Genomic DNA, 23,739 nt, shown 5'->3' on the forward strand with positions numbered 1-23,739 from the left:
TTAAGAAAATGGTAATTTGATAAAAATTTCTTACTTGTACCCCTAATACATGAATATAGACTCTTATTCAACTTTTATTAATTGTCATATAACTTTCAAGAAGAGTAATTTTGAAATAATGTCCATATATTTGCATTGGAAATTAAAAGTGGACAAATATTATGGGATAAAAAATGAAAACTGTGACTGAGACAAAGGAAGTATATTTTACTACAACCGAGTTCTTTTAATTGTATTTTTAGTTGTGCAACTATTTGAAATGTAAGGATATTTTGGGCATCTCAAGAGGAATATAGACAAATTTGTTTGTTTACCCATTATAAATTACAAATGTAATAGATTTAACATTAAAAATATTATTTAGAGGTCTAGTTGATTTACCTTTTTTAAAAAAAAAAAAAATTGTATTAGAAACAAAGAGCCACAAAATATCCAGTTACATTTATTTTTTCCGAAAAAGACATGCAAAATGTGGAAGTAGAATAACGATACCTTCCATTGGAACACAAATGACATATAAAATGAGGAAGCAGCACAATGATATCATTGATCCAAATATGTCAAATATAATCCGAAAGTCTCAAAATGAATTGTCTCCGCGATACAAAAAGCTGGAGTGGGCACTTTGTTTTCTAGGAAAATATGGAAAATAAAGATCCAACGGATTTGCAACTTTAGAGTAACACAAAAAGTTAAAAACAGGATTTGGCATCCCTCCCTCACTTGACTAGTAAACGTGCAGGGTAAATATCAAACAGCTGGCATCATGCAGAGTTATGTACATAGCAAAACTTATAACATGCTAATGACTTGGGAAGAGCAACTCACAGGGATATCAGAGTCCTGATATCCTCTATCTTAATCTCTCGCTGATCTCTGGGGCCACCCTTCCTTTCAAAAGCTTCTGAAGCCATTCTCTTCTTTTTCTCCTGAAGCTCCAATATCCTCTCTTCTATGCTATTTCGGGCAATAATTCTAACAACTCTCACCTCTTTTGTTTGCCCTATCCGATGTACCCTGTCCATTGCCTGTTTTTCAACCGCTGGATTCCACCATGGCTCTAGCAGGTACACCCTAGAAGCAACCATAAGATTAATACCAGTACCTGATGCCTTGAGACTGGCAAGCAAAACTGTAGGACCATCAGGAGCTGGAACATCAAAATCTTCGATTACTTGAGCTCTCTTTTTCGCATTCATTGACCCATCCAAGCGCAGTATCTTGAAGCCAGCTTTCTTTAAAGGCTCTTCGAGTAAAATCAGCATCTTTCTAAACTGTGAGAATATTACAGACTTTGTGGCTGGATCCTGATCCCGTGTTGCTGATAAGAGTTTCAGGAGAGCAGATATCTTAGTTGATTTGCTGGAAGATGGAACTTCAGTAATATTGCTAACTTCTGGTGGGGGGAAGAAGAGATCAGACTCTGATAGCTCATGTCGGCATAGAGGGCAGCAAGGTTTGGCATGTTTTAGGGTCTTGAGAATGCAGGACTTGCAATAAATGTGAGCACAGCGTGTGATCACAATATTTGTTGGCGTTGATATGCAGATTGGACAGTCAAAATCTTCACCGTCCTCTACCATTGCAACCATCTTCTTTAGCAGTTCTGGATTATTAGTCAAATCTGTTTTCATACACTTATACTTGTCAGTTTTCATCATAACCACAAATTACAGCTACAGAATATGGTGTCAAAAAAATTATTATTATTATTATTCACAACATTATATAAGCAAACCAAGGAACAAATATCTCGAGGTTTCAAATCAATGGCTAATGCGGACCAAAGAATATCTTAGATTTTAAAAATCAATGTCTTATGGAATAAAACAAGAACACCGACACAATTTGCACAAATCATTTTGTTCAAACTTTCAAAAGGTGCCAGATTAGCTTTTAGCACTGTACATCATTACATCTAGGGATGGCAGAAAAGACCGATCCGAATGGATATCCGACCGTTTCGACCCGAATGGATTTGACCGAACCCGATATTTTGGATTTGGATTTGGATTTGGATTTAATTTTTAGACCCGAACGAGTTTGGATTTGGATTTGGATATTAGGTATTCCGTATCGAAACCCGACCCGAAATCCAAATCCGATCCGAACCAGATCCAAACCCGAAACCCGAAAAAAAATCCGAATAATCTATATTATATATTATATATTATATATTATATATAATATATTATTTATAATTTTTGGCCATGATATATGTATTATTTAACATATTATTATTATTATATATATTATATATAATATATAATATATTATTTATAATTAATTTTGGCCATGATATATATATTATTTAACATATTATTATTATACTAGTATTACTTTATGAGTCATCACGTGCAAGTGCAAACAATATTATTCAAAGAGAGCCTCTCACAGTCTCATTGTCTCACATTATATATCCCTAATTTCACATAGCCGCCTCCAACCCTCACTATTCATTCCAACCAATTTGAATACCTCTCCACATTCTTATCAAGTTTAACCCCACCTACAGCTAATCTCCCCCAATCCACAGCTCATCTCCGCCAGCAGTTGCGTGTGTAAACCCCCAACCCCACCCACCGGCAGCCTACCCAGCTGCTTCGTCTGCCTCACCAGATTGTATGGCGCCGCGAGCTTCTTCGCGAACGTGAACACTTCGCCTGTGCTGAGGTCGCCGAGGTTCCGGCAGCCGCATACCAACAAAACCCTAAAATTGTGTTTTTTCAAAATTTGTAAAAATACAGGTTTGGATAAAACCCGATCCGAATCCGTTGGATCGGGTTCGGTTTAAGTTTTTCAAACCCGTTCGGGTTTGGATCGGGTTCGGGTTTGGTGAAAATTTTCGGGTTCGGGTTTGGATATCACAGATATCCGAACCGATCCGACCCGTTGCCATCCCTAATTACATCTATACTGCACCCTTTTAGAATATTAGCGAGAAAAAGGTATTTTGCTTCTGAAATCTTCATAGTTCATTTGTGATAAAAACAAAAACAAGTTCAGGAAACTTGTGGAGTTACCCACGTCATGCCTATCATTCACACACATAATTTCTATTTAATCAATAAACACTATTATTTACATACAAAGTCAGTAAAGACTATTATTAATTGTTCACATACAAAAACTACATATCATTTCTATTAAATTGCTCATCTCTGTACTCCTGTAATTAGCCATCACTGTTGATATTTATTATTACCATAAAAAAGTATCTAAAAATTAGTATCAGTATAGGAGGGAAATTTTACTTGCAGATCTTATATACAAAACCTTCAACTAAATCTTACAATAAGTATAGCTTTCAGATTCACACAATGATTGACGAAAGAACAAAAACGAAAGGGGAAGTAAAAGAAGCTCGAATGGTCACATATCAGATAATCAAATTGGTAACGGGATTTAAAGGATGTGATTTATCCAATGAAATTAGGAGTAAATTAGGCGAACTAGGCAGACCAAGGTGATCCTAGGCGTCGCTATGCGTTAAAAACTAAGGCGGTTCAAAAGCCAAGCAATTTTCTGTTGCCTAACCGCCTAAGAGAGGCCTTGACAACTATGATGGCCACATCGACAAAAATGTAGGTACCAAAACAATGATCTTACAACCAACTCAAAGAACATATGCTTGCAAGAAAAGATAATAAATAAAAAAAAGTATTAGAGCTTTAAGCCTTTAACAACTGTATAGTTAAAATATATGAAATAAAGATAAAATAACAGACAACATAAAGTACCTTCTATATTGCTGGTTGAAAGAGATGCAAAAAGATCTGTAGGGCATAGGGCTACATCAGTGCAAATCTGGCGGAGTCGTAGAATTATACTAAGCACAGTTGTATAATTGCTTGTAAATTTATCGGATGTGATGTAATCCTGGACAACACTTTTAGCCTCTCCTTCCATTCGTTCATAAAGTTCCCTTTCCTCTGCAGAAAGATCAAAATAACAGATTTCCATTATCTTTGGCGGCAATCCAGTTAAGTCCTTATCTTTCGTCCTTCTCAAGGAAATGGTTGCCACTATAGCCTGATTGTTCAAAGGACATAAAATGAGAATCTTTTAATCAACTATAGAATGGGTTAACAGAATGATTAATCAACTCCAAATCATAGAGACTACTTATGGGAAAATGCAATATTAAAGGTAAATGAATGAACATTAATAATCCATCCACACATGTTTTCATTTGTAAGAGACCATGCAAGATTATAATAAAATGCAATAAATTGCTTTGCGGCTTAAACATCATCAGCCATATGATCTCCTTGCAGTGCCACCTCCACTAAAAGTGAATAAAGCATAAATATTATAAAAGATTATGAGTATCAGTGACACCACAACAAAGTTAGCTCTAATCGAGCAAAATTGTTATATAAAACGACTATCCATCTAGATTGGTTGACAAGAAAAACATGAAGAGGCAGGAAAATTTATCTCCGAGTCTCTGTGAATATGTGGTCCCCATTTGCCTAAACACGCAAGACAGGTGTGGAGCATGAACCAAAATACTTGCAAGCAGGTGCATGTGTCTAGCGTGGTATTGTGATTTGTGACACAAATATGTGTTGCATAGCTAAGACAAGGAGATTAAAATACCCATAAAAACTGGACAAAAGCCACGAAGATAGGTGAATGTAAATTCAGTGTAAGATAGTGAAACATAACACCAAGTGCAATTTAAAAGCAAAATATATATCATCAAATCTTATACATTTTAATACTACAATTCAAAACTGAATCACCATGAAACATCACCAAGATGCCAATGCATTAAATTTTTAAGCACATATAGAACAAATCCAAATTGATAAGGAAATATGTACAAACTATAAAGAATATACAGTATATTCACACTCTCATGTTATTGTTTTTGTCAAATAACTAGGCATGTTTTTTTTCCTTCAATATACTTGCCCATTGACAAAAAAAAAAAAAGACAACATAATAGTGAGCTAACACTTAACAATTAAACCGTATATGTTAGACATCAACAATCATTCAAACTTCCAAATCAACGGTTGCTGAAAAAACAAGTATTGTGAATAAGTAAATTGCAGAATATGCATAAAGAATGATAACATGTGTAGCAGATGTAGCCGACGCACCTGTAGACGTGAGAGCCCAGATTTATCACCATTGTCTATTGGATGCTGCACCAAGGTAGTCCAGTAGCTCTTATTTGCAAACGGCTGATATCTCAAAAATGCCATGAGAGAAAACAAGTCCATAGTTCCATTTTGTATAGGTGTTCCTGTGACAACCCACCTCCGCTTAGCACTTAATTTATTAACAGCGCGAGTTTGTTGAGCATTGGCATTTTTTATGATATGCGCCTCATCCAAAATCACCCTCCACCAATTCACTTTAAATGCTGGTGATTCTGAGGAGTCTTCAGACCCCAGTGTGCTGTATGTGGTCAGTACCAAATCATATTTTGTAAGCTCTATTGGGTCATCAGTTCTATCTCCATAATACAAGTAAACTTTCAACTTTCCTGGTTTTGTATGTTCCCCCAATTGTGCTATCCAAGTGGAGAACACAGAAGGCGGGCACACAACCAATGTTGACCTCGAAACTACAATATCAACAGGAAGTCCTTCATTTTTAAGGCTGCTCTTAACTTTTTTCTTTTTCTTCAAATTATCCACCATTTTAGTTCCTTGCCTCTTCTTTGAGTTCTTACCACCAAAAACATTAAATTCCTCACCCCCTTTATCAGCTACACTGCTCCCCGAGTTACTAGCTCCACTACTATCCACAAGACCAAATTTATCCAATGCAATCAAAGAAAGAAGGGTGAGAGTCTTACCCATCCCCATATCATCCGCAAATATCCCACCACACATTGCCTCCGGCCTTTGCTTCGTCTCGAACTTAGTAATCTCATTCACAAACACCCCCTCGCCCTTCTCCACCCAAAAAGGCGGTAACTCACCCTCACTCTCTCGTTTAACCAACCAACCCAATCCTTCCTTCTGATGCACGAAAAGCTCCGACTTAACCACTTCCTTAGGGGCCTCCATCTCCTCCAACAACCCCACCTCCTCCACACCCTTAAAAACATCATTCAACCTCTTCCCATCATCCTCCACGCTCTCCCTCACAACCGCAGCCTCCGAAAGGCCACCACACACGCCATCACTCCTAATCAACTGCAACCCACCATCCACAATCTCATTATACACCCTATCCAACTCCAACCCATTAGCAAAAACATGAATTTGACACGGAATCTTACAAAAATTCCCCCGTTTCTTATTATTAGGCACAATCCCTTGAATCTTGATCGAATTATCATCTACCAAAGGGGCTAAAACAGCAGCAACAGAACGCTCAATATTACCCACTTGCGCATTCCTAATATTTACAACTTTAATTGCGTTACGATCATACCTGTTAATGGGGTCACGAACTAGACCCACCATTTCTCGACCCTTGATTGTGCCGGAATAGTGTTGAACGCCGACGATGTTGGCTACGATAAAACCTACCAGGTAGGCTTCTTCCGGATTAAAATCGGTGGTGGTAGAGTCTCCGCCGGTGATCGCGGCGTTATCTTCATCGCCGGCCATCTTGTTAGGTGTGTAAATTGGGTTTAAAATCTGGGGTTTTATGCAAGGGGAGTTTTTGTATTTGAATGAGGAGTGAAGATGTAAAGGCGGGTTTCCCCAAACAAATTATGTAACTACTTTAAGACCCGTCCTCAAGTCGGGCTTATTTCAAATCGTACCAGATTATTATGATCAGATTCTGATCAAATTCAACATAAAAAATAATATATCATAATTTTTACGGGGCTGATTATGTAAATATTAAAAAATTATCAAGTGACAAAATTATTAAGTGACAAATTTTTAAACATTGCAATAAAGTTTAATGGAAAATATAATTAAGCATTTATTCAAATGATGTGGCAGAAAAAGGAAAAGAATGATACAAATTAGGATGGATGAAAATATAAAAACAGAGAAAATAATAATAAAAAATAGGAAATGTTGTACGACTAAAATTTGAAAATTGAAATAAAATCGAAAAATTAGAATTAACCAGATTTAACACCTGAAAATAATTAAACTGTATCAATCTAATAATATAAGTAGGGTAGCACTCCATAGCATACCTTATTATGTGGAGTTACGTAGCACACCATTATAAATATATATATATATAATATATATTCTATTATATTTTTTATGAAATATAATTGCAAATTTTGATTATTAAACCGAAAACGAAGTTATACAATTTTTTTATTACAAAGATCATCTAAAATTATGCAATATCTCAACATGATTCTATAACAGAATAATAATCATCTAGAATTATTCTGTTGTAGAATTAGTTTCGAAAATATACTTTTTTTAATCAAATTTTAAGTGTTAAATTACTTAAAATAGATTTATTTTATAGTATTTTATATTAAAATCACGTTTTATATGTATTCTATAACAGAATTTATAATAAAATTGATGATTTATAGTGGCGCACTATGTAACTCCATATAAGGAGTCCCTCTTTTGAATGTTGGCCAATATAAGTATACAGTAAAACCTCAGTAAATTCTAATGTTGAATATAAATGATTAAGGTCATTGCTTACACTCCATTATCCCCATATAATATCTTGAATATAAAATAGTTACAATTTATTATTCTATTACAATCCAAAATGATGTATTGAATATAAAATGATTGCGGTACGATACTTCACTGTCATTTTGTAATTAAAGATCATTTTTAAAAAAATATTCAAAAAACTGTTTTCAAAAGCTAAAAGGATAGATATTTTAAGACAAATCATTCTTTTCAAAAAGGACATATAAAAGAAAAATTATAAATTAAGGTTTGACCTTGAAATAGCACCTGGCCACCTGCACTCCCAATCTCCCATGCTAATTTTATTTTACAATCTACTATTTCAAATTTAAAACATTTTTCTCCAACCGATTCATTTTCGTTTAAAGTGTACATATTTGTATTGGCTCAATTTAACAGGGGTGTGCATGGTGCGGTTCCGGACATTAACCGTTACCAAATCGATGAATGCGGTTCGGTTCGGTTAATCATCATTAACCGTAACCGAATTAACCGTAACCGCACCAATTAAAACGGTTTTTCGGTTGCGGTTAACCGTTAGTCGGTTGCGGGTTTTTTTTCGGGTTTTCCACTATTATTTGCTACTCTTGTGCATAATGATTTTTAAAAATATATATATAAAATTTTCATGAACATGTACAATATGTTCAGTTACTATTTACTATTGTTTTTATATGAGGATATAGGAAACATTACATACTTTCATCTAAAAAACCTTAATACACAATAAAAACTAAAACATACATATTTTGACAAGAAAATGTCAAGTCAATAAAATTATCCAAAATCAACTAATCATGAAATTCAAATAAAAAGCTTTCAAAAAGTACATAAGTTAAAAAAAGTAGAATAGGTTTCATAATAAAATTTGATCAGCAGATTAACAGCAGAAATATTTCTGCTTTGTGGCAAATCACAATAGCCCTAGTTTTCGATCAAGCGCTCCTCCAAATATTTGGGTGCCCGATTATTTAAGTGACTCAGCAAGTATGCAAGTACGGGTCTGTGGAAGAAGAACCTCCATATAAAATTAAATGTGAAGTTTAAAAATGACTAAGGTGCTTTATTACTATTATTATTAATGGGTTCAATGGAGACCCAAAATTTCGGAGTCCTTAGAGACTTGTCCTGCATTTCTGGTAATATTCTTGTCCTGCATTTCTAGTAAACAACAATTGCAGAACATTGCAGTTTGTAGAATAGATTCTTGGGATATAATGACTTCAGTTACTACATGATCATCGGCATAAATTTTAGTTTTAATTCAAAACTATCTTTATAATTTAGACTATTCTTTTCCTGCATTTCCAGTAATGTAATATTAATAATTTGTCCCGCATATTTGTGATAAATCTAGGTGTTATTTTGTCTTGCAACAAATTCAATTCGTTGCAGGACAATGACGATGAGTTTAGTGCCAATCATAGTAATGTCCAACTACAACTTTGTTTTGTATGCAATTATTATTTTTATTTGTTAGAATTTCGGTGATTGAACGCCAATAATATGGAATTATTATTTTTATTTGTTAGGATTATACTGATTTAGAAGTGCAGGACAGGATATGGAGAGAAAACGAATGTGCATGACAAAGATCTGCGGCCCTTAGATGTTTAAAGATTGAATGGCTGAGATTAGGTCTCTCGTTCCTCCAAAAAAACCAGTCTCCATATAACTTTTCTCTCTCTATATATATATTTCGGTTCGGTTAATTTCGGTGCGGTTTTAGCATAAAACCGAAAATAAAACCACACCACTAATTTCGATTTTTTATCTCGATTCGGTTCTATTTGCGGTTTGGTTTTTTTCGGTGTGATTTTTCGGTTTTTTTAGGTTTTTTTTGCGGTTTCGGTTTTTCCTGCTCGTCCCTAGGCTCAAATACGAGATAAAATAGCCATTATGCATATATATATAGCTAACTACGCATTTGGAGTTTGGTTTTATAATACTGTTCCTATAGTATAACGGTATGACCGACTATAGCTATGCACCCGACTTGGTCCAGATAAGGCATGTTGAGCAATTAGGCATTGAGCCAAATCACCACTTGCAACACTACACTATACACAACCAAATCATGTTCCACTGGCAACTGAATATACAAAAGAGATACAATTAATCATATTGAAATGTTTACTTGCAAGAGATACAGAACTACCAATGATTTCACTGAAGATTGCTCAGATTAATTTTTTAAGAAACCAATATATCTAGTAGTCTAATTAACTGATGGAGTTGTTCCACCAGAGGACGAAGGTTCTTTTTGCAATTCCTTTACAACAGCGGCCAGTGCCTCGGGGTTTAAACCCAGATCACAGAGGGCAATGAGAACAGATAGTGTGTGACGATCTAGACCTGTATCAAGAATGTTAGACATGCCAAATGCCAGGTCAAGAGACTCCCTAGCAGTACGAGAAGCTTCAGGATCCATATGCTGACAGAGCGACAAACTCTCTCCCCTAAAGAAGTATATAGTTTGGCAGAAGACCCTGCATGTGGAATGCCTTTTGACTTATAACAACGATATTAAATGATAACCATTACTAGAACAGGAAAACACTCATCGTAAAATCTTACTAATATGTCGATTTTAATATCAGTAAGAGTAATACAGTTACTGGTATGTGTGTGATAGTGGTGAGTAATTTAAGACTACAGTAAGGGCTATAATCAGTTTAAAATATTAACTACCACATAAAGGAGTCCTTGTAAAAGGGAGAATGTGAGATAATACACAATAATAGCAGCAAAAAGAAAAATTCTTAGGTAGTGGTAGAAGAAAGCCGGCAAGAAGAATATGGCAAAACCGAAAAAGATTGGGAAAGCGTGAGATTTGCGGTTCAGGGAACATATAAAAAGAAACATGCAGCAGCGAAGGAGAAAAGTGAAGAATTAATCAAAACATTAAAATTAGATGAAAAGCATTGATATAGAAATTGTGAATCAACGTAAATAATCTTTAATTCCTAGTTAATTTTGAAGATCGCAATGAAAGTTTTTAACTGTAATATAGTTTGAAGTTATATTATTAGCAACATTCTATAGCCTATTATGTTATTCCATCTTAGCGTCCGCCCGCCCCAACGTCTATACAAAGGGTTGCGTATGGGCAATATTGAAACTGTACTTTCCAGTAGTATTGCGGCTGTCTTTTTTGCAGCTTTTGTTGTTGCCGGAACTATGTGGTATGGTTCAGCAACTACCCCAATCGAATTATTTGGAATTGGGCCTACTCGTTATCAATGGGATCAGGGGTACTTCCAGCAAGAGATATATCAAAGAGTTAGTGCTGGGCTAGCCGAAAATCAAAGTTTATCAGAAGCTTGGTCTAAAATTCCTAAAAAATTAGCTTTTTATGATTACATCGGCAATAATCCGGCAAAAGGGGGATTATTCAGAGCAGGCTCAATGGATAATGGGGATGGAATAGCAGATATGATGATGAACCACATTTGATTAGTACATTTTTTGAAGGATCATGTTTCTGCTATATTATTTCACATTAAAATCATGCTTGCTTTTCTGACAAAAAAAATAAATCACGTTTGCTTTGTATACAATTTGAATCAAGCAACTTTATTTTAAATTACAAGCTGCGGTGGAGGAAAAAATGAAGGGTATTCCAAAGAAATTTTAAAACTTAGATGTAACGTGAATTTACTTAATAATTTAAAAGTACAAAAAAAAATTATTCTATATATAAGATATGTTTAATTGATTAATTTATAGTGATATCTAAGATAAATATAAGAATAAAAATCATGACTATTGAAACAAAGTACAAGTCTGGAAGTAACGACATAAAGCTTTTTGTAAATTAATACTGAATGATAGTATTAATTGGCTCATATGTTCCTGGGAGATAGTAAATATAGCTTTCAATCATTGTGTACAGAGCAAGCATTATACTAACATAGCTCTGGCCAAAAGTGGAGGGTGAAGGGTCACACAGGTTCACCCCATGGTAGCTACCCTCCTTATTCCTACTTACAAGTACTGTTAGGTGATTAGAATATAGATACCTGATCATTGTACGTTATAAGAGACGTAACATATTAGAAATCTCATCCCAGCTATGCATGAGATACTTTCATATAGTAAAGGCCAAATGGACTAAGTTCGGCCCTCAGGTACCTTCCAAGGGAGGATTTTGCACAGATTTATTGTCTTATCGACACACTGGCAACAGAAAATGATTTACATTTTGAATGTGTCGAAACTAAGTGCTACATTATCCAGCAGCGGTGAGAGACACTACTAAGAATTCTTGGGATCCACCACTAAAATTCCCTAACATCTGATTCTTGGTCCACTGTACTAGGCAACACAGAAGACCTTACAGTAGATTTAGAACCACGAATACAGTGGTAAATAACTTCGATCAGTTGGCTGCACTCTTCATTAGTTGATGAAATTGAATTGATTATATATTGTTGCGACTAACAAAGAAAAGTGCAGTGTTACAATTCTGAACCTATAGAATGTTTTAAATCCTCAAAAGAACAGATTATATGCTTAAGTAGAAGAGCAAGGTGTTAGATCAACTAATTAGAGAGGTCAGCTCGAAGCATAACAACAAAAGCCGCCAATCAAACTTCTCTAACTTCCTATAATAATTTTTAAAATGCCTCCTATGAAATGATTAACAAATTGCCACAGAGAGAAACAATATTTTGAATTTTGGAAAGTTAGGGTTTTAAACAAAATTTGAAATGAATAATTAAACTACACAGCTATATAACAATGAATACATCTCATATTTTCAGGATACGTAATAGTTGTTAATACATACATGGGGGGAGGGAGGGAGGGAGAGAGAGAGAGAGAGAGAGAGAGAGAGAGAGAGAGAGACCTGAAGTGCGAAACGGAGCTCCGATCTTTCACCAGACTAATTTTTTTTTTTTTTTGCTAAGAACACCAGACTAATTTGGGAAATAAAGAAGAGGGAGGGATACAAAGTTGGGCGGGCCGGATCTGGCTAAGAAAGGGAAAGAGTCATATGGATAACCACTATGAATTATGAAAGAGGCCAATAAGCTTTAGGGATCATTTGTTAATCACTGAACGAGAAATCATTCATCATTCAGATCATTTGTTTAAAATTTGAAGTTCTTGGACGACGCGTGAAGTCGGTGGGAATATAGCTGAATGACACAACCTCCGCACTGTGCCTGGACGCTTCAGAAAGTGTGTATAGTTTCTAATAGCCTTTTCCAATCCTGACGCATATACTTTGTTTTGAATTATATCATTTAATTTTAAATTAATTTTTCATTATATGTAAATTTATGTGCTGTATATATATAATTAGCATAAAAAATATAAACATGAATCTAAAGTTTATATTACCTGTGAAGATTAATTAATACCAAATTTTTGAAATGTCTTTGCTACATTTTATTAATTTTAAAATTTTTTAATTTATAGTTTTTGTTATATATATATATTGTTTATAATCCATATTTTACATAGTTGATAAATGTTTTCAATATATTATTAATTTATCGAAAAATTTTATTCGTTCAGAAATTTTATTTATACAAAAGTTTTACCGTTCAAAAATTTTATTTATCCAGAAATTTTATTTCGTCCAAAAATTTTATTCATTCAAATATTTGATCCAGATTTAGTAAATGAGCCCTTAGTCGTGGTCCTTAACATTTTTATGTGTATGAGTTGGGCCTTGTGGCCCTCGCAGAGACGCAGAGTAAGACGACTTGTTCAATTTTTTTAGCCACAGATTTAGATTTTGTTTTGAGTGGGGTGGTTGTGTTTTGGTTTTTCCTTTGAAGTTTTAATCTAATCGACAACCACTTTGTTTTTTCCTTACAAATCCATGTTCGATATTGACGTGCAAAAGTTGGAAGATATATCATTTCAAGAATTACAAAATTACTTTTATATTTTTTCGAAAAAATAAATATAATACTTTGTGGCCGTAAAAGTTTGTACATTTTCTCGAGGAAACTAAATTAAATTTTAAATTATATTGAACAAATATAAAAAATATAAAATATTATTTAGTTTTTTTTTAATTTTTAAGCTACACTTGGAAAAATACATTTAGATTTTTACTAACTAAGTATCTTTTCTGTATTTGTATTTATATTGTTGGAAAAATTATGGTCATATTTTGATTTTAATCAAAAGTTGTGAATGCATATAGTTTTTAAATATATTTAATATTTATTTTCGTCCCTCTCATTTCATTATAATTTAATATAGTGTCTCACACGTGTGTGTGTGTGTATATATATATATATATATTCATAAATTGTTTTTAGTTTCTTTTATCAAAATTTAAATTTTAAACTAAAAAATTCAAAATAATTATAAAATCATGTTCCGGTGTTCTTAAAATATGTCGAGCCACAAGTAATTTATAATTGTTGCTTGTAACTTTTATTTATCTCTTTCAGTCACGATTAATTAGAACGGATAACTCTTATCTAATCACTATTAATTGTTGCGGATTAAATAGAGAGACTATCACAAAACCGCCGCAACTTTTTTTTTTTTTTTTTTTTTTTTTTTTTTTTTTTTTTTTTGCTAAATGAACCGCCGCAACTTTATGATTAACATTAGAGAAGGCACTTTGTTTTCCATGCTATACACATCATGTGTGACTGTGTGAGCCTTCCCCGCAGCGTCGAAGATAAATCCTTATATGCTACACTCGAAAGTAAAAATTCACCATATTACGCATGTTACTATTTTATAGTCCATCTAAGTATCCCCTCATCTAGTTTTTCAGATCAACAATGTTGACCATATAGTTTTATTAAAACATAATCTGCAAACGATAGTCCTAAACAAACAACTAAGACGATCACGAAAGACAAAAATAAATTATACCCTTATTCGACAACGGAGCATATCTTCCATTCCAATAATTAATTACGAGTCAAATTTTTATGTGGAATAATCAAAGTAAACTTGTAGAAACAACCACGACAAAGAAAGAATAGACAACTTCCAAATCTAACTTGTCTATCTTGAATTCAAAAGATTCGTGAATGTGATGCGAAAACCATTCTCCACGCGGAAATATGACTAGCAATAATACTCCTCCGTTTTTTCTTAATTATCATTTTAATTTTTCATCGGCTTTACTCTTCACTTGTTTTTTGCTTTTATAAAACGGTCTTTCTAATGTGTGCCCAAGGGCACACATTAAACACTAAATTCTATAAAAATGACTTGTTTTGATTGGTGGAGTTGATGTGAATGCAGGGAGGCCATTATCATTTATTGTTCATCCACCAATCAAAATGAGTTATTTTTATTGGAGTTAGGGACTATTGTGTGCCCTTGGACACACCATAGAAAATCCCTTTATAAAAAACTTGCACGTAAGCGTAAGGGGCTGTTTGTGTTAACTTAAAAGAAGTGATTTATTACTTAAATTGGAAAAGTGCAGTAGAAATGAAAAGTAAATAAGTTAATAAAGTGTTTGGGAAAAAAGCAGAAGTTCTGAGAAAAAAGCCAAACGGGTCAACAAAATTAGAAGCCGGAAACAAGAATTGCTTCGGGAAACAAACACCCCCTAAATTTTACTTCTTATTCTTCTTTTCATCGGCTTTCCTCCGTATTCGAATATGAGTAAGGTCCTGGCGCAGGACTCCTATACTACTACTTGCCAATGATGACCAACACATATCATATATTATGCACAAAATTCGCTCACATCTACGATCCCAAGAAGGCAATAACAGAAGTATAGTACTAATAATCAAGACCCATGCTGCTTCAACATGTCACGGGTGTACCACAAGTTAAAATTTCCGAAAAGTTGTTACCAGAGCTAACTGATCTGAAAAAGACCATAATCTATTCACTATAATACAAACCTCATTGACCCCTCGAGTCATCTTTCCATTTCTCAGTAAAACAAGCCTCATTCTACTCCTTGATTATTAAATACTGTAAAAATAAAATAGTCACAAGATTCTTAAACTTTGGCAGACAGATTCTTTATTTAAACTTAGCACACCAGTTCTGTCACTGCTACAAAAACCCCACTACACTTTCTTTGTCTCCCACAACAATGGTGGCTCAAGCATGTGTTCTCACTGCAGCATTGCTACTCTCTACTCTACATTTTCTTGCTGTAGTTGATTCTCAGCCTGGTGCTGATAGAATTGATACCTTGCCTGGCCAGCCAAAAGTTGGCTTTCAGCAGTTTGCTGGGTACATCAGTGTTGGTGAGAAACAGGAAAGAGCTTTGTTCTATTATTTTGTTGAGGCTGAAACCAAGGCAGATTCAAAGCCTCTGGTTCTTTGGCTAAATGGAGGTACAATTACAACAAATACAATTTACAACCCATTTTTCCTTGTTCTTTTTATATATGTTTAATGAAGACGAAGATGATTCAGTTTTCGGGTTTTTTTGATTTTTCAGGACCTGGGTGCTCTTCTGTTGGAGCTGGAGCCTTTGTTGAGCATGGTCCTTTTAGGCCAAAGGGAAATGTATTGCTCAGGAATGAGTATAGCTGGAACAAAGGTAAAGCTGTGAGCCAAAAGTCCAGTACTATATGTGTCCAGTGCTAAAAATGTGCATATCTAGTTGAGTAGCTAACTTGAAAGCTTTATCTGTACTCTTAACAGAGGCAAACATGTTGTACTTGGAGTCACCTGCGGGGGTTGGCTTTTCTTATTCTTCCAACAAATCCTTCTATGACTATGTGAATGATGAGATGACAGGTTCAGCTTCCATACTCCATAACTTGGCCTTGATTTGCTGTTGAAAATATACTTTTCCTAGTAAAAGAAAAAAGAAAGTTGATTAAGATTAGTACTTGCTTTAATTTGTTAAGTACTTTCATTTCATTCTGCCATGAAGCTAAATCATTCTATCTGGTCAGTAGCTTAAAGATGATTCTAGCTTTTCTTTTAGGTACGAATCTTACTTTTAACTTCACTGTTCTGCTTTGTTTTACAGCGCAAGACAGTCTTGTCTTTCTTCAGCATTGGCTTGAGAAATTTCCACAGTACAAGGACAGAGATTTCTTAATCAGTGGAGAGAGTTATGGGGGTAATTTCTAGCTCAAAATGTAATTATTATACTAAACGTGATCTCATAGTCAGTTATAAAGTAGTAACAATAAGAATTCTGTTTTTGGTAGGACACTATGTTCCACAACTTGCACAGCTTATTGTTAAGACAAAAGCAAAGATCAATCTCAAGGGAATTGCGGTTAGTACAGCTTAATGAGATATAAAGCAGCTAAATTTGTTTCGAATCTACTGGTTTGCTGAACTGGAATACTTATGTATGATCAGATAGGGAATCCTCTATTGGAATTCAATACGGATTTCAACTCTAGAGGTGAATACTTCTGGTCTCATGGCTTAATATCAGACTCTACTTATGACCTGTTCAATACAGTTTGTAACTATTCCCAAATCCGAAGGCAAGCTGAGAAAGGATCTCTTTCCCCTGATTGTTCTAGAGTGATTAGGCAAGCCTCAAATGAGATTGGGAGATTAATCGACTCATATGATGTTACTCTTGACGTCTGTTTGTCCTCAGTCCTTTCACAATCTGGGGTTTTAGATAAAACAGTGAGCACAAATTTTTAACTCTCTCATGTTCATGTTTCATTCTCAATATTTTAGCAGCTTGTTTCACTCTTTTTTCACCTTGGCTTTAAATTACAATCAACAGCATGATTCTGAGAACGTAGATGTTTGCGTAGAGGAGGAAACGGTTGTTTACTTGAACCGGAAAGATGTACAGAAGGCTCTCCATGCTAAGCTTGTTGGCGTCACTAGATGGATTACATGCAGCAGGTAATTTCTACTTCTTCAAAATCTTTCATTTTTGTATGATACAACTATAAGAAACTTACATTTCTTGACAATGACAGTGTCTTGCATTATGATATGGAGAACCTCGAGGTACCTACGATCAATATATTGGGTTCACTAGTCAAGTCTGGCATTCGCGTTTTGGTATACAGGTGTGTTCCTAGGAAGTGACTAATTTTTAACTTATCATTTTAATCCGACATCACTTCTATTAAGATATATATGAAGAACTACTGAGCTCATTCACTTACTGGAACCATTCACAGCGGAGACCAAGATTCAGTTCTTCCGCTTACTGGAACCCGGTTACTGGTTGATAGACTGGCAAAGGAATTGAAACTCACAACAACTGAGCCATACAGTTCTTGGATTGAAGGTGGACAGGTTAGTTTTAGTTTGTCAGCTCAATCCATATATTAAAACTGGTAGAAGTCAAAAAAAATTATATAATGGTGATCAAATTTACCTGATTCCTGACTCGGATTTATATTCAGGTTGGTGGATGGACACAAGTATATGGTGATCACCTATCCTATGCCACCATTAGAGGAGCTGCTCATGAAGCACCATATACGCAACCAGAGAGATCGCTTGTTCTTTTCAAAGCCTTCGTGGAGGGTAAGCCATTACCAAAGCCAATCGGAACATCAACTACACAAACAAACAAGCTTCTTAATATCAGATTGTAATCATAGACATATTGCAATCTGGAAGCTTTTATTGCTAATTGTATCTAATAAGGGGGGGCCTGTCACCATTTTTCACAAAAGAGCAACACACTCAACAGCCATACCATTGTCATTTTTTTGCATCTCAACATGTAATACCAACTCAGTTCATGTTATGTTTTTGGCAACTATCCTAAGAAAGATACAGTCTCGGGTTCGATTCAGAGTACTCCTGAACTACAGACACCATTGCATTTAACTAATCTAACATTCTATTTCAAACTGTAATAATTGATAAAAGGGGTCCTCATGGAAACTATCTCTTTGCTTATTGGAATAGAGATGGGATCTGCGTACATTTCACGCTCCCTCGGACTTATTTACAAGTGAGAAGTAAATGAATTCGTTCTGTGAAACCTTTTTTTATCTACGGTGTTAAAAATAGGTTTAGCATGATTAAACAAAAAATAGGTTTAGCTTGTTCATATTTTTTTTCAATTGCCGCCAGGCCCGCAACAATCTCGTGGCATATAAAACACGCGAGGAAAAGAAATATTCCATGATCCACAAGTCCTGCCCCAAATACAATTGGGTTGAATAGACATCATTACTCACACCCTCAATTCCTCAAACCTCAACTTTCCAGCTCACCCAGTATTTTCATTTCTATTTTGTTATTGTTTTATTTTCCTAATTCACTCCTTTTTTGCTGTTTTCAAAAGATTAATTTAGGTGTTCACCTACTTAATTCACCACAATATTCCCAAATTTCTCGAACCAAGTCCAATGATTATTCTTTTTCACTTTCTTTCTAAACCAGACGACGACATTGCAAGATCAGAACAGATCTGAGAGCACTCCAACACCGACGATTGCATATCAATAATATGCATCCAACAAAACAATAGAGCAACATATTAGTTTTAACGCAGATGGAAGTGCAACAGATAATGTTCAATAAGAGCCAAGTATTTATTCATGAAACTGGTTCAAACCCTCTTACATCTAATTTCAGAGCTTTAAAGCTTTTTAAAAGAGATTAGAAAAAAGAAAAAGAAAAACTGACAAAAATTATAATGGGTTTATAATCTAAATGGCTCCCTCTTTTGACAACTATATGGCCCTCGTCGTGGTAGTAGTTGTGCATTGAAACTCTTGAGCATAAATCATTCGTGCAGTGTCCCCAGTATATCGTCATCTCGGAACAGATGGTACCTGAGAGAGTTTCAGGTTAGCATGAGAAATATACAAGACACACAGCATTGCAAAAAGTGTCAGGCTTGCAGGGAATAAACATGTAATGTGCAACTTTGTCAATGAAATGTAATGCCCATTGACACACCATATTTGACCACAACCACCAGCCTAACAATATCAGTTTAACAGTACTTTCAAGATTAAAACATGATTGATACATTTAGCTAACACCCAACCATACTATTATAGGCATGTACCATTAACTGTTACAGGCATGTACAATTATACTATTGCAGGCATGCATAATCACACATTATAGCCATGTAAAATCATCAAAAAGTTCCACAAAATACAGGTGTGCACTTTACTCAAATAGGTTCCAAGCAAAGACTTACTTTCAGCAGCGCCCAAACTACTTTAGAGTGGTATTGCTATATATGAGAACCAAAAAGTGATTTTTGGTGCTGAAGTAGTACCATGTCTTCAATCACTGTTCTAAATCTTGTTTCAAATTTAACTAACATCCATATACTCCATATCTTCTAATACAAATTTTTAACCAACTTCCGAGTACCCCCTCCCTTCCCCAACTACCAAGCACCTCATCTATTTCCATCTCTTTTTTCACTTTTTGATGAGGTTTCAATTATAGCACAAACTACACACCGTCAGAGTGATAGAATTTTATCTTGTGGTGCTATAATATAGATACAAGATTGAACTTTCCCTTAGAGGAAACTAATTTGTTTTCAGACGTAGCAAACATACCTTGCTATCAGACTATATGCAAAAAATCAAGTAACCTATCTCATACATTATTAACCCAGATATAATAAGCAGCTATATATCATCGCCTGCAAGATACTAGGTTGGCTAGAACAATTATTCTATCTATCCAACTTGATTTCATATAATTCAAGTATAGATATTATGAAAGACAGCAATCCTGTAGCACGGTCTATCTGGTGTTCAACTATTGAACTGCTACATTTACGTGGTCTATATTGAGATGCAGATATTGGTTTGGGTTTGTCTTTCATGTTTGGCACATCATAAAAAATATTTTGTGATTAAGTAGCTCTTATTCAAAAAAAAAAAGAGTAAATGATATCAGTAAATTGTCTTCTTTAATTTTACTTAGGGCTCTAAATCACCCAAACTGTTTGTGACCAACATTCATTTGGGTGTAATCGAACTTAAACTACGTGAGCTCATCTTTCAAGCAGGAAAATATAAACACGAACTCGAATGAGAAATTCTGTTTGCTAAAAGTTGTAAGCGGTTCAAATATAAGTTGGCGAAAGAGCTTGAAAACGTAACTCACGCACAAACTCGTAAACCTAGCTAGCACTCACATATCACAGCACATAAATGAGCTTTTGTCAAATCGAACTCAATAGTTTATATGTTCACATTTCACAAATACCTATAAGTCGAGCTAACCTCAATAAGGCACTCATGGCCAACAATTACAATACCAAATCTCCGATCCACGACACCATCTCGGTGTACCTTTTACAATATATTTTGGTGTAAAAATTACACCATTCACAAAAACTACTCCAACCCACTTGCGCTATATATTACATTAATAAGAATCTTTTGTCTATAACTAGATATATTTTTTCTGAACTTCTCAAAAAATTTTGTTTTCTTGTGATATAACACGATATAAATGGGACATATGGAACAAATTTGTTTTGTTAACAAACATAAGGATATGTTTGGTATTTTGAAAAAATCTAAAATGGTATAAAAATTACACCAAATCTGGTGTCACACTATTCATTTGCCATAATTTTTACACCATCTTCTAGTTGGGTTGGAGTAGTCTTTAAACCAAAAGTTAAACCATTTAAGAGTTTTGGTGTTGGGCTTGGAGATGCTTAAAAGAGGCTCACGCTCATCCAACGAACACAACTTGGAAACCAGTTTCAAGTTTGTATTGAACTCGAGGCCTAAACTTAAACACTGAATTTTAAGGCTTGACTCAGTTTATCACAGCTTGCTTTTACCAAATGAATGCACTTCCCTTCCTATTTGTTTTACTTAACAAGCAGTATGTAGCTTAGAGGACGTCATGTCCTCACAAGTTATATATGATGACAAAATGAAGTTAAGACAAGAATACACTTACTCTTTGTCGTCCAGTTTTACTTCAGTCCCTCCATATTCAGGTAATAGAACAGTGTCACCCTCCTTCACACTAACTGGGATCAGTTTTCCCTCTCTGTCATGGTGCCCAGGACCCACAGCAACCACTTTTCCGGAGTTCAGCTGCATCATCCATACAAAAGAAGTATGATATGCAATTAAATCAGTCCACGTCAGATTACACGAGAAGATAAAGATACTGCACGTTGACAATTTGGAAGCTAAAAATTTGTGCAAGAGATAACATAATATTGTGTTTGGCGGGGGAGAATAAAATGGAATGAATAAAAATAAATGAAAGTAATACAGGTAGGAGGGAAGTTTTAAAGAATTTAGTGAGTGGAAAATTGTTATTGGAAGATTTGAGAAGAAATTGGGTAACGAAGATTGAAGCCTTCCGTCTCAAATTGGGAGCATGATGGAACAGAGTGGAGGAAAGAATGAAATTTTCAAACAAATGTCCATAACATAATTCAAATTTCATTCCATTCCTTCAAATTCATTCACCCCAACCAAACACAAAATAACTATACGAACACAAAACTATATAAGAGAAATGTGCCTGCAATCTAAGCACAAATTAATGTAGTTTATGAAACACGTGACTCCTTTAGAAGTTGATGCAACTTGCAAGAAGAAAGGCAGACATGGTAGCAGAGGGCAGAGGGGGTGATGCGCCATCATTACAACCAACGTCCCAAGCGCAAGATCAGATCATCAGTTAGACTTCGGGTATATGTCTTAAGGGAGGTAACTGTTTTTGCTAGATTAATTAGTTGTCCAAGGATAATTACGAGAGAGGTTGGATCTTTATATAAGATTAGATATGCTATTGAAATAAGAGATGAGTAGCTGTGTAGTTTTCTGAAAATGTATTTGGGTTTATATAGAGTTGCTCCTATCATCTATATAATTTTTGTAGCCAGTATAACTATCAATGGAACGAATATTGCTTCTGTCCTAGCGTAAATTCTTTCGGCAGTAGCCTTCTCTAACAGACATTTTTAATGGAGAGCAGCAAAGAAAAGTAAAGGAACTAAGGCACAGGTTATAGAGAGCATCCCCCATATTATCTTTCTACAATCAGTTCATCAAATTCTCAACAAAGCAGGGTTTCCCAAGAACAACGCCCCTCAACATATCATGCCATGATAGACGGAACTCTAATGTTTCTGACAGGGACAAGTAACAAAGAGGCAAGGGGAAATAAATTTTGGCGGACAATCAGCCGACCAGTATTTCTCTATCAGACCACTCATGTCATTGTTGTAGACAATCACTCTCGGGCCAGAATCGAAATTGACCAGCAATAATTTATTAGTAAAATTGATAAACTCACATATGAGATATACAATTGTTTACGAAAAAACACAAAAGATTTTCTAAAACGAGAAAAACTTCTTTTACATTATGGTCTAAGCAGTATTCATAAAACTAGAACCCTAATTATAAACTAACCAATAAACATTAACAAACAAAACCAAAAACCAAAATGGGGTTTAATTTTGAGCAAAACCCAGAAACATAAAGCAATAAATTTTCATAATAATACATAAGAAACAACAAAAAAGCACTAATTAAAAGGGGGGGAGCAAGACCTTAGAAGTGGACTCAGGGAGTAGAATCCCGGCAGAGGTCTTTGAAGGTGGTATTATCTTCTCGATCAACACCCTGTTCAGGCAAGGAATTAGACGCTTCGCCATTTCTTTTACTTGGATTGTGTTTGTGTCGTTACCAATTTCAGAGAATGACGCAATTTTTGAAGATGATACTAGCCTATTAGGGTTTATAACAGGCAAAGGGTTTACTGTCTAAATTACCAGACTACCCTTTTGTCTCTCATTCCGCCCATTCGGAAACCACAGCAAATTGGTTTGTGGGTATGGCCTGTGGGTGATGATGAGTCCGGATTTAAAATAGGTGACATCAATCAATCAATCAATATCAATATACTTATATAAAGGAGAAGCGGAGGGCGTGTAGGTGGCGCCTCTCACATCGCTCCATTCTATTTTTCTAATTTTCTGGAATTTTTGGATGAAAAATATCAAAAATTAGAACTACCTTTTTCAGTTTTGGATATATTAAAAGTAAGTTTCAGAATCTGATTTTGTTTTAGATTATTTAAAAATTAGAACTATCCTTTTTAGTTTCGGATATATTAAAAGTAAGTTTCGGAATCTGATTTTGTTTCAGATTATTTATGGAATATAATAGTTTAAAAGTTTTAATTTGATTTTGTTTCTATATAAAGGAGAAGCGAGGGGCGTGTAGGTGGCGCCTCTCACATCGTTCTGTTCTATTTTTCT

The 23,739-nt window shown here is 34.8% G+C and overlaps 5 protein-coding genes across 5 annotated transcripts; 2 read left to right on the top strand and 3 right to left on the bottom strand.

Annotated features, from left to right (window-relative positions):
- Positions 1-515: 515 nt before the first annotated feature.
- On the bottom strand, positions 516-6,690 carry LOC108224919 (putative SWI/SNF-related matrix-associated actin-dependent regulator of chromatin subfamily A member 3-like 1). The gene is made up of 3 exons (XM_017399681.2): positions 5,112-6,690; positions 3,741-4,032; positions 516-1,624 (listed from the first exon to the last, which is right to left on the bottom strand). The coding sequence occupies exons 1-3, from the start codon at positions 6,576-6,578 to the stop codon at positions 825-827; spliced, it is 2,559 nt and encodes an 852-aa protein (XP_017255170.1). The 5' UTR covers positions 6,579-6,690; the 3' UTR covers positions 516-824.
- Positions 6,691-9,676: 2,986 nt separating this feature from the next.
- LOC108226603 (mitotic-spindle organizing protein 1B) lies at positions 9,677-12,594 on the bottom strand. The gene is made up of 2 exons (XM_064078852.1): positions 12,454-12,594; positions 9,677-10,090 (listed from the first exon to the last, which is right to left on the bottom strand). Exon 2 carries the CDS (start codon positions 10,030-10,032, stop codon positions 9,820-9,822), a length of 213 nt encoding a protein of 70 aa, XP_063934922.1. The 5' UTR covers positions 10,033-10,090; positions 12,454-12,594; the 3' UTR covers positions 9,677-9,819.
- Positions 10,707-11,057, top strand: LOC135147275 (photosystem II CP47 reaction center protein-like). The gene has a single exon (XM_064080193.1). It carries the CDS (start codon positions 10,707-10,709, stop codon positions 11,055-11,057), a length of 351 nt encoding a protein of 116 aa, XP_063936263.1.
- A 2,959-nt stretch (positions 12,595-15,553) lies between the features above and the next one.
- On the top strand, positions 15,554-18,303 carry LOC108227870 (serine carboxypeptidase-like 45). Its single transcript, XM_017403238.2, has 10 exons — positions 15,554-15,895; positions 16,003-16,104; positions 16,209-16,304; positions 16,543-16,635; positions 16,727-16,797; positions 16,884-17,165; positions 17,269-17,393; positions 17,471-17,563; positions 17,678-17,795; positions 17,906-18,303. Exons 1-10 carry the CDS (start codon positions 15,649-15,651, stop codon positions 18,098-18,100), a joined length of 1,422 nt encoding a protein of 473 aa, XP_017258727.1. The 5' UTR covers positions 15,554-15,648; the 3' UTR covers positions 18,101-18,303.
- A 727-nt stretch (positions 18,304-19,030) lies between these two features.
- On the bottom strand, positions 19,031-23,353 carry LOC108227871 (10 kDa chaperonin, mitochondrial). The gene is made up of 3 exons (XM_017403239.2): positions 23,029-23,353; positions 21,414-21,553; positions 19,031-19,294 (listed from the first exon to the last, which is right to left on the bottom strand). Exons 1-3 carry the CDS (start codon positions 23,131-23,133, stop codon positions 19,246-19,248), a joined length of 294 nt encoding a protein of 97 aa, XP_017258728.1. The 5' UTR covers positions 23,134-23,353; the 3' UTR covers positions 19,031-19,245.
- Between the last annotated feature and the right edge of the window lie 386 nt (positions 23,354-23,739).

The sequence above is a fragment of the Daucus carota genome, chromosome 6, assembly GCF_001625215.2.
Source record: "Daucus carota subsp. sativus chromosome 6, DH1 v3.0, whole genome shotgun sequence".
NCBI lineage: Eukaryota > Viridiplantae > Streptophyta > Magnoliopsida > Apiales > Apiaceae > Daucus > Daucus carota.